At 35.3% G+C, this 10,722-nt stretch overlaps 1 protein-coding gene across 1 annotated transcript; it reads right to left on the bottom strand.

The window, feature by feature from the left end:
• Positions 1-8,303: 8,303 nt before the first annotated feature.
• LOC117918136 (cytolytic protein enterolobin-like) lies at positions 8,304-9,148 on the bottom strand. The gene is made up of 3 exons (XM_034834659.1): positions 9,062-9,148; positions 8,859-8,957; positions 8,304-8,780 (listed from the first exon to the last, which is right to left on the bottom strand). The coding sequence occupies exons 1-3, from the start codon at positions 9,146-9,148 to the stop codon at positions 8,304-8,306; spliced, it is 663 nt and encodes a 220-aa protein (XP_034690550.1).
• Positions 9,149-10,722: the final 1,574 nt, after the last annotated feature.

Here is a 10,722-nt window from a genome sequence, read left to right as displayed (position 1 = left end):
TCTCATGGAGGTGCACAAGATGATTTTGTATTTGATGATGATAATTTGACATAGGGTGATGTTGCTAGAGCTATTGGAGCTAAGTAGGCCAGGTTTGATACTAGAGCTAGAGCTAGAGCAAGCTCAAGCATAATACCACCAACGAGGGGGATAGCTTCAAGTTCTAAAACTTTGCCTTCTCATTCACTAATAGATGAAGATGAAGATGGAGACATGGTTGATTCAGAAGATGAAGAAGATGGGGAAGGCTACAAATGTGGTGATGGAAATGATGATGATGATGATGATGATTTTGTTGATTTAGAGGAGTGATGGTTGCTTGTTGTGGACAAATTTGTTATTTAAGTGTTTTTTAATGATGTTTTTGAATTGTGGACAAATTTCATGTTTTGAACCTTTTGGTTTGGAAACTTTAGATTTGGATATGTATTAGGCTATTAGCAATATGGATTTGGATTTTTTTTTTTTTTTTTTATGCTTGGAGTTCTTTATTTTTATGTTTTTTGTTGATTAAATTGAAGTTTTGGATGATATTTGATGATTTATGTGTTTAGGGCAAATAAATGATTGCTAAATTTGATTATATTATATAAATATATATATGTAAATTAGGGTGCGCCTCACTTCACTAAAGCCCACGCCTTAGGTGCGCCTTACGCCTCAGGCTCCAAGACTACTTTGCGCCTTGGTGTGCCTTGAGCCTTTTAAAACTATGGTCTTACCCTTTCATTCCTCTATTGTGTCTCCACCACTTGATAATTCTACCTCATCATCCAGACCACATAGAACTCTTAAGATACCTCCCTACCTTCAAGATTACTACTGCTACTCTAATTCTTCTTTTGTTTCCTCTACATCTCACCATTTCTCAAAGGTCGTCAACTATGAGAAGCTATGTCCTTCGCATTGTGCCTTTGTCCATGTTGTTTCCTTTCATGTTGAACAAGTCATTTACTCTCAAGCTGTTGTTATTTCGGAATGGCAAGAAGCAATGAAGTTTGAGTAGCAGGCTCTTGAAAACAAAGGAACTTGGTCTATTACTTCTTTAGTACCACCTAGTTGGATGTAAATGGGTTTATAAAATTAAATATCGTGCAAATGGTACTTCGGAAAGATACAAGGTCTACCTTGTTGCTAAGGGCTGCACTCAACAACAGGGCATTGATTACCTTGACACTTTTCATTGGTTGCCAAGCTTGTTACAATTAAAGTTCTTCTTGCATTAGCTACCATTTTTGGTTGGACTTTTATCCAACTTGATGTAAATAATGAATTTCTCCATGGTAATCTCTTAGAGGAGGTGTACATGTCATTGCCTCCATGTTATCATCCTGAGGGGGATTCTTTTCCTACTAATGTTATTTTTAGACTTTGCAAATCCCGTTATAGTTTGAAGCAAGCCTTATGAAATTGGTTCTCCTAATTTTCTAGTGTTCGACTTGCAAATGGCTTCCAACAATAAGCTGCTGATAGTTTTTTTTTCATCAAATCTATAGAAGTCAATTTTCTTGCTCTTTTAATCTATGTTGATGACACAGTTATTGCTAGCAATAATCCCTAACAAGTAAATGACCTCAAAAAGTTTCTTGATGATCAATTTAAACTTAAAGATCTTGGCCAACTGAAATATTTTTTGGGGCTTGAAGTGGTTAGATATGCAAAAGGCATTTCTCTTAGTCAATGCCACTATGCTTTACAACTTTTGTCTGATGCAATCTATCTTGGTTGTAAAACACAACAAACTCTAATGGATCTGAATGCAAAACTCTCACAAGATGAGGAAGAGCTACTTACTAATCCATTTCAATATAGAAGGCTAATTGGGAAACTTTTATACCTCACCATTACCAGGCCAGACTTATCATTTTCCGTTAATCATCTTAGCTAGTTCCTAGCCAAGCCAAGAGTATCACATCTGTAGTTTGCATATTGGGTTCTTCAGTATATTAAGAGCATAGTAGGACAAGGCCTATTTTTCTCCTCATTATCCATTCTTGATCTGAAAGGATTTGATGAATTCTAATTGGGCTTCTTGTCATGATAGTAGGAGATCCATTAGTTTTTTTTCTACATTTTCATTAGGGAGTCTCTAGTTTCATGGAAATCTAAGAAACAAAACATTGTTTCTAAGTTCTCCGTTGAGGCATAGTACAGGTCTATGACCAATGCTACTTGTGAATTGATGTGGCTGCTAACTCTTTTCAAGGATTTGCATGTTGAGCACCAAAAATCAATAATCTTATTTTGTGATAACCAAGCTGCCCTTCATAATGCAACTAATCCTGTCTTCCATGAACGCACAAAACACCTAGAGATAGATTGCCACCCGGTATGGGAGAAGGTTCAAAATGGGATGATTAAAACTTCACATGTCTTTTTCCAACACTAAGTGACGAATGTCTTGACAAAACCTTTATTTCCTACTCAGTTTAAGTTTTTACTCAGCAAGATTGGAGTGCACAATATTCACTCTCCATCCTAAGGGAGAGTATTAAAGTAGCAGGGTATTTTTGGTAATAGAAGGTTTGGTTTGTTAGAAAAATATTAATTCTTTTCAAATCATAAAATAAAAACTAATACAAATATTGAAGTTATTTTGTTGAAAAAATAATATTTAATGCTAAAATAATGATTCATTTAATTTAAATATATTCAAAAATATAAAAAAATTCAATATATATATATATATATATATATATATATATATAATTGGTAAATATTATTCTATTTGTCAATTAAATTTGCTATGGGATTTCGACTCATGAATCAATGAGTACAATAATAAATAATGAACTATTGCATACACCATCCTTTTTTTCTAGGTTAAGCAAGCACAAACATGCATATATAAAAACCCACTTTAGAAGGTGCCTTTATCCTCTTAATCTTAGAATAAAATTTCCTATACTGCCTCCACATATATAGAAAAGAAAATTTTACAGTCTGTTTAGACAATAAGAAGTTCATCACAAGTTTCATAAGAAAAGAAAGAATTTACAAAATTACAATAATCATGACGAAAAACATAGGCTAACTGTTTTACATATAATTATCTTCTTCCATTTTGAGGGTAAGAAATAGTCAGCAAAAAAAAAAAAACCAAAATTTTGGCAATATATGTCAACTATTTAACAAAATCAATGGCCAATATTTTCAAACAAAAATATTGCAATGAATGGGTGGCTTTTTCATTGTTTTTAGCCAATTAATTAACAACTTCTAATTTCATTTTTTAAACTCTTTTTATTATACCATCTCTAATCCTTAAAGTGAGTCCTTACTACATCTGTTATTCTTGTGTAAAATTGATCAACTTTTAATTATTATTGATATAACTTGTAGCTACCCACCCTAAAAGGGGTCACTAGGAGAAAATGAACCCACTCAAGGTTGAAATCTAAAGTGGAATCAACATCTTAGTAGATAAATATAAAGCATGAAAAAAATAGAAGATAACCAAGTGATGCTAATAGAACAATAACTTGATGAAACGATAATGAAAATGAAGGTTTACAAGAAAAACCACATGGCTGAGAGCAACTAAATTGAAGCTAAAATATATAAAGTAATGGATTATACATCCTATAAATCTAATAAGAAAAAACATTCAAGCTAAGTGCCTAGTGACTCTCTCTCCAAAGTTGATCCTACCTTTTGAAGGTGCACACAAAAATCCTTACTTGAATACTATTTAAATCTATAAGGTGAACATAAAGTCTATTGCCACAATATATATGTGTTAGGAAGATTAATCTAAGATAAAAACAATTTTAAAACATATCATATAATAATTTTGGTGTATAGAAACTAGCATAACATAATCATATGAGTATTTGAAGATGTAATGTAAAACATGCAATCACAGGTTTGGAAATATCTATGATCAATCCATTGGTTATAAATAAGCTTACTACTCATGACCACCATAGATCACCACATTCGTTAGGGCCTCACTATCTTAGATTACAATACAAAGGAGCTCGTCTTCTATTCATCTTATTAGGAGCACAACAAAGCATACTCTGCCACTTTAGGCTCTACCCCCTAATGTGACATCAAAATCCATAGTTTCACTTCATAATCGATCCCCACCTAGCCACATAAGTGGTATGGAATTCCAAAAAAAATATTGTACAAAACACTTAGTGGGTATATGTGTTATCATACCCATCGTATATCACTACCCAAAAGCCCAACGGCTTGTTCAAATTATGATAGGGTATGTAATTTCATCAATTGTAAACATAAGTTTTTAATAATTACTTGAAGATAAAGTAATATTTATTTTGCAAACTTAATATAAATCATGTACAATTGACCAAATAATAATTCAACATATATCTGATGTCATTAGTAACACTAAGCAAGTAGTGTATACATATGCAAGACATATATATTTTAAGAAAAATGAGTAAAATCATGTCTATCGTAACTAATCACAAAAATGTAAAGCAATTGAAACTATCACAAAGCTCATAGTATTATGACTCTACAAACTCTAGGTTCTTGCTTGACAAAAGAAAATTTAAGTGGACTTAGAGATTTGGAAATTTCATCCTACAAGCCTACTCTCACACAAACAACACCTTATATAGAAAGATACAAAATCTTTAAAAATAAGAATCTAGATAAACAGAGTTCAATTCGAGTGAGACTCAAGCCAATGAGTCTAGGTACCTTGAAGATTGATAAATTAGTTAAATGATTACCAAAAGACAACCAATTAAGCCTTAACAACTTGGCCCATGTGCTAGCATCTCATTTGTGCTTGTGCCATTTTTTGAAGGTTCTTAATCTTGTTATGAGATTTTTCAATCAAATGGATTCAATAATTTGATTGAATCCAAAGGCTTTTAAAAATGTATGACATTTAATTTTCAATATAAATATATTCTATTTTCACTATGACATTTTTCAACAAGCTCCCTAATATAGTGAAATCGAATGTTCATTTGCTTAGTCCTACAATGCATCACTAGGTTATTTGGAGCATTTATTGCACAAGCATTATCACACAAGATGAACATAGTATTGCATTTGATTCCAAAATCTTCTACCATCTGTTTAATCCAGTTCATTGAGTACAAGAACTACCTATACTATTCAACTTACATATTGGATAAGTGGATATAATTCTACCTTTTTCTCATCCAAGCAACGAAGCTACTCCAAATATAAAATCAAACTCTTGTAATGTTGTATAATACAAGAAACCTAGAGTAGTATTGTTAGTACATCATAACCCTAAATTGAAACATCTAGCAATATATTTGATGATCATTTTTACTGTTGCTAGAATAGATTCTGTTGGGCTTGATTGATAGCTAGTACATAAATCTACACTACGTGCTGTCTAGCTTACTAGATGTAAGATATAAGAGATGTCCAATCTTACTTCTGTATGTAGATTAATCAATCTCCTTACTTTATTCATCCTTTGAAAGCTCAATCCTTGTTCCCACAAAGGTCCTCTCATGTCTAAGCTTATTCCAAGAAAAACTCTTTACCAACTCTTTAGCATACTTGATTTGGATATTAAGATTCCATTTTTAATTTGTCTTATTTGCAGTCCAAGAATATAAGATAGCTTTTTCATCACGCTCATCTCAAAGTTTGTGCTATTTTCTTAATAAATTATGTGCTTTCATCCTTTGATATGAACTAAATATGATGTCATCAACATATAATTGGACTACTACAAAGCACCATCCTCTCTCCTTTCAAACAAAGCCCTATGAAATGTATGTCAAATAAGGGACCATGTCTTGCTACAAGTACAATATATCTAATTTTTTAGAATTCAATTACTAATGAGTAATGAGAACAAAAGAAAAAAAAATATCCTAAATTTTATAACTACAAAGATATACATATTAAATTAAATTAAAATTAAAATATAAATTGAATATTATAATTATATAAAAAGATGTGAAAACAAATAATATTGAAAATGTTTAATATGATATTTGAATGCATGTCAACAACATATTTTTATGAAATGGCAAAAGAGAAAATCTGTTTTTGTAAAGATATCAAAGTCTCCTATTTTAGACATTGAAGAAGGTGGCATCATGTGCTGCGAGCATAGGCTCTTTTGTATATAGTTTGTGCTAAAAGCTTGTCGGGCATTTACTACCCATTTATATTGGCCCGTGCTGCGAGCATAGGCTCTTTTGTACAGTTTGTGATAAAAGCTTGTCGGGCATTTACTACCCATTTATATTGGCCCTGTTCTATGGACCTCCTACTCTGCAGGATTGGCGAAAATGGCAAGACATCTCTTCTTTTCAAATAAAGAGGCGTGCACCTAGTATATTTTTTGAGCTTAATGTGAGTTGTCATCCAAATCAGGATTTTCATGAGAAAGGGATTTTATGTTAGTCTACTACAATGTGAATAATGTCTAAGTCTAGGCGACATGACAAGTATACTTCTACTGAATGAGAATGAAAATAGGAATCTATACGTCTATGTCTGGGTGACACGATAAGTATATTTTTATCGAATGATAATAGGAATGAGAATCTAAATTTATAATGTAAACAACTCTGAGTCTGGATGACACGACAAGTATATTTCTATGGAATGAGAATCTAAGTCTACAATGTGAACAACATCAAAGTCTCGGTGACATGACAAGTATATTTCTATGACTAAAATTGTTTTGGAAACTTTTGCAAAATTTCAAGAGGACCATCAAGGAGGGGCAAGCAAGAAAACCAAGTTCATGCTCCCAAGGCTACAGGCCGACTTTTTATTAATCCTAAAGAAGTAGCAAAGGAGAGTTGAATGCCATTTGTACACAAGATGACTGAGTCATGAATTACAAGATCATGTGGAGAGGCAGACCTAACAAACAAGGTGACTGGGTCATGAATTAAGGGTAGACTTTCATGTAATGGTAACTGTGAATGAGCAAATAGTCATCAAATCCCCATGCATGGAGGCATCCAAAGGAGTGGCATCGTAGAGCACCAGCATAACCTGATCTGGCAAATCATGGGTCTATAATTCTACCCTCCTAACAAGAAATTCTATATTGACTGAGTGTTCAATCCAACATAACTACATTAAGGTGCATGTTTGGAGGTCAAAATATGGAAGTCTATAAAATGGGTACTGCACAAATAAGTCATTGAACTCAAAGTCGTATAAAATATATAAAAGAATGTTTCTCCTCCATTCAAGGCATTTCTAAGATCTGGAAATGAGTTATATGTAAGTGAGTGTATTAAGTACAAGATATTAAAACCGAAGAAAAAAAAAACAAAAAGGAAAAAAAGCCATACAATACCCACATAATATTTATTTCATCAATACTTAGAAAATACAAACTTAAGTAGATAGGTTAAATAAAAGAAACATCTCTTCTTTAAAGCGCTCTCCAATCATGGCCAACTGTCACGGACTTAGTCTTTTCCTAAGCTCGTGCAGTACTTAGACAAGTCAAAAGTCAAGACCCTTGATCTTGCTAAGTCAGCCTTACTCCCGATGTTTAGCTTGTTAGGCTAAGATGCACCTGACTTAGAAGCTTTAGAGGGCATAGTAGGCAACACTTAAAGAATGAAAGCTTTATTGCTCAAATGAAGCTTTACAAGTACTTTGGAACTCAATTTTCTTGGTTAGGAAGTGATTTAGGTGGTGCTTTGGCCAAATGAAGGTCTCACCTATTTATAGGCACATTAGGAAGTTTTTGGAACCTTGGAGGGTTCCTTACAACTCAAGAATGATCTAAAATATCCTACACAATTCTATGTACAATAATATATAAGAGATCCCTAAAATTCTCTAGAAAGCCTTAGACTCCTCTCATGCCTTCCACCATAGTGTAGAGATATGTTAACATCTCTAGGCATCTCTAGAACCTTGTACACTCTTCCCACTAATGACTTAGTGTAGATGGCTCCAGGAGTCTCCAGAAGCTTCCTGTCCTTTATATAACCCCCATGGAGAGGATCATTTGAAGCATCTTGTGACAAAACACTCTCCAGAAGTCCCAAAAGTAAAGGCAAGCACAATTTTATTAGGCAAGGAACGTGATCACTTAGCATTTCACATCATAGCTTTTCTTCTTTGGTTTGGTACTTGACGTTGAAGCAGTTGACGTCATAGTAAACACCATCATCCATATTGTAAATAACATTTTTCCCATCGGTCAAAGTGTCGCACTGAGAGTAGGAGAAAGGAACATTGCATGAACCCTAAGTTGCTATCATGCTCACGGTCACCCTAGTCATTTCCGGCACAGTAACATTGTACTCAGTCTCCACTACAGTAGTCACTGATTCAGTTTCTCCCCACTCCTATGTACCGCTAAACTCGGACGAAATTTCTAACTTGCCGTCAGTGATGAATGGAACGCCGCTTTCTATAGTGATTTGGATACCCAACTTCGATGAGACACTACCGTTCCAAGTACAGCTCTTAGTCTCTGTATACGAGAGCTTCACCTGTTGAGTGTGGGGTTCTTGGTTCATGTTAATGGCGTCTCCGATAGTCATCACGATGACCCTCTGGTCGTAGATCCTGACGTCCATGAGGCAAAAATTGACATTATAGATGTTTCTTGATAAAACAAGCTCTCTCACCTCCAGGCGTGCCTCCCTGGAAATTGTGGAGACCCCGACATTGAGACAGCTGGTCTTGCCCTCAGTACTAAGTCTATTACAGAAATTGTTGTTACCAAAGTTGCGGAGAGTGACCACATTTTTGTCAACTCTAACGGGCCAAAACAAAGTATCCGAGTTGTTGATGGTGGAATCATCGGAGTCAACCCATATCTAGTAAGGGTTGCGCCTCCAGAATCTGCCGAAGGAATTTGACTTTATGAGGACGCTTCCATCGTGAGTGGTAAAGACCTCGTTCCCCATAGTCAGGTCTCCAATGTCACTTGATGCAAACTCTAGATATGGGTGTTCCTCGATCGCCCAGGTTCTGAGGTAGTAGCCATTATTGCCCTTGAAGGCAATATGTTTTGGCAATATCAATAGTGATTCCCAATCAATGATTGTATGGACATCGCAGAAGTCCTTGTCAGGCGAGGCTGATCTTGCAAACAAACAAGAACCATAAGGAGGTAGAAGCCTTCATAAGCATGCATAGTGTTCGAGCTGGATGTGGCGTAATTGGAGTGTTTGAGCATCGCCATCTACGTACACAGGCTCGAACAAGGTACATGACCATGACGATTGGTCTTCATCTAGTTCGTCGGCCCCGGTAACAATCCACCAGTGGTTCTTGGACCACCTTACCTAGTATTTGTTGTTGTAACAGCATCTTATGTGCACTAGTCCCTTGCCATTCTTTGCCCTCTCCACTTGGTACTTTGAGTAGGGGATCACACAATCTCCTCTCTCGAGAATTGGAGAAATCCATGAATCTGCACATCTATGAGTATGTACCGCAAGTACTTCTTATTATATTTTGATTTCAGCACCACACACTAAAGGGAATTTAAGTCAAATTCCCAACCTGTGAGAAAAAAAAAAATAGAGAAAACACACGCCAAATAAAAACAATCACACGCACAAGACAGTATTTATGTGGTTCGGCAATTTGCCTACGTCCACGGAGTTGCAGGGATATCACTATTATCAGGGAAGAATACAGAGTACAACTTTCGGCTACAATATTTTCTCTCTATATAAAACACAGCAACAACACCACACTAAAAAACCCTAATTATAAAAGACAGTTCCACAATAGGCTAAATGGGCTATCGGCCCAAGCCTTTGCTCCATGGACTAAACCTCAGTAAATCTCCCATTCAAAAACCACGCAATATTATTCGGGTCGGGTCGTCAAACAGGATCAAACAAAACTAAGCTCCACAAAGCCCAACAAATCTCCCACTTGGAGACTAGTTCAATCACCAACATCAAACCGCTATCCTCCAAGAAACAATCCCTCATCCCTGCAACTCATCATCCTGTCCTCAAGCTAGAAGACCAATTGAAGCTGCATACAGCTTCAACTTCTCAATAGTGACACCCTTAGTCAACATGTTTGTCGGGTTCTTAGATCCACAAATTTTCTCAAGTATTACCAGTTTATCTTCAACAAGGTAACAGATAAAGTGGTATTTTTTTGTATATGCTTCAAATTTGAATGAAAAGCCAAATTTTTGGCAAGAAAAATTGCACTCTGACTATCACTGTGTAGAATGCCCATCTCCTGCTTCTTACCCAATTCATCTAAGAAACCATGTAGCCAAATCATCTCCTTTCTAGCTTCAGTTGCTGCAACATACTTACCTTTTGTAGTAGACAAAGTAACAATCTTTTATAGATTTGAAGCCCATGATATAGCTGTACCACCTAGAGTAAAAACAAACCCAGTAGTACTCTTTCTACTATCAATATCACCAGCAAAATCAGCATCTACATAACCCTGTAGTTACAAACTTGCACCTGTGAAGCAAAGACATGTATCTAATGAACCCTTCAAATATCTTAGAATCCACTTGATTGTCTCCCAATGCTGCTTTCCAGGCCTACTCATGAATCTGCTCACAACTCCCACACACCATAGCATACATCAAGCTGCCAATAGCTGAGGCATAGGGCACCTTGCTCATATGGTCCTTTTCTTCTTCTATCTTCTGTCTTCAGTGACTGTTCTTTGCTTAGTTTGAAATGAATACCCAATGGTGTGCTCACTAGTTTAGCTTCATTCATGTTGAACCTGCTGAGAACTTTCTTCACATACTCTAACTATGAAAGC

The sequence above is a fragment of the Vitis riparia genome, chromosome 7, assembly GCF_004353265.1.
Source record: "Vitis riparia cultivar Riparia Gloire de Montpellier isolate 1030 chromosome 7, EGFV_Vit.rip_1.0, whole genome shotgun sequence".
In the NCBI taxonomy this organism is placed as follows: Eukaryota; Viridiplantae; Streptophyta; class Magnoliopsida; order Vitales; family Vitaceae; genus Vitis; species Vitis riparia.
Note: the sequence above shows the minus strand (reverse complement) of the source record. Positions and strands in the feature narration are given on the sequence as shown.

Excerpts from the sequence above, each read along its gene's own strand:
- LOC117918136 (XM_034834659.1), bottom strand. The coding sequence starts at position 9,148 with ATGGCGATGCTCAAACACTCCAATTACGCCACATCCAGCTCGAACACT. Across the intron at positions 8,958-9,061 it reads TCTACCTCCTTATGGTTCTT|GGCAATAATGGCTACTACCT; the intron begins GTTTGTTTGCAA and ends ATTGCCTTCAAG. Across the intron at positions 8,781-8,858 it reads ACCTGACTATGGGGAACGAG|ATATGGGTTGACTCCGATGA; the intron begins GTCTTTACCACT and ends AACCCTTACTAG.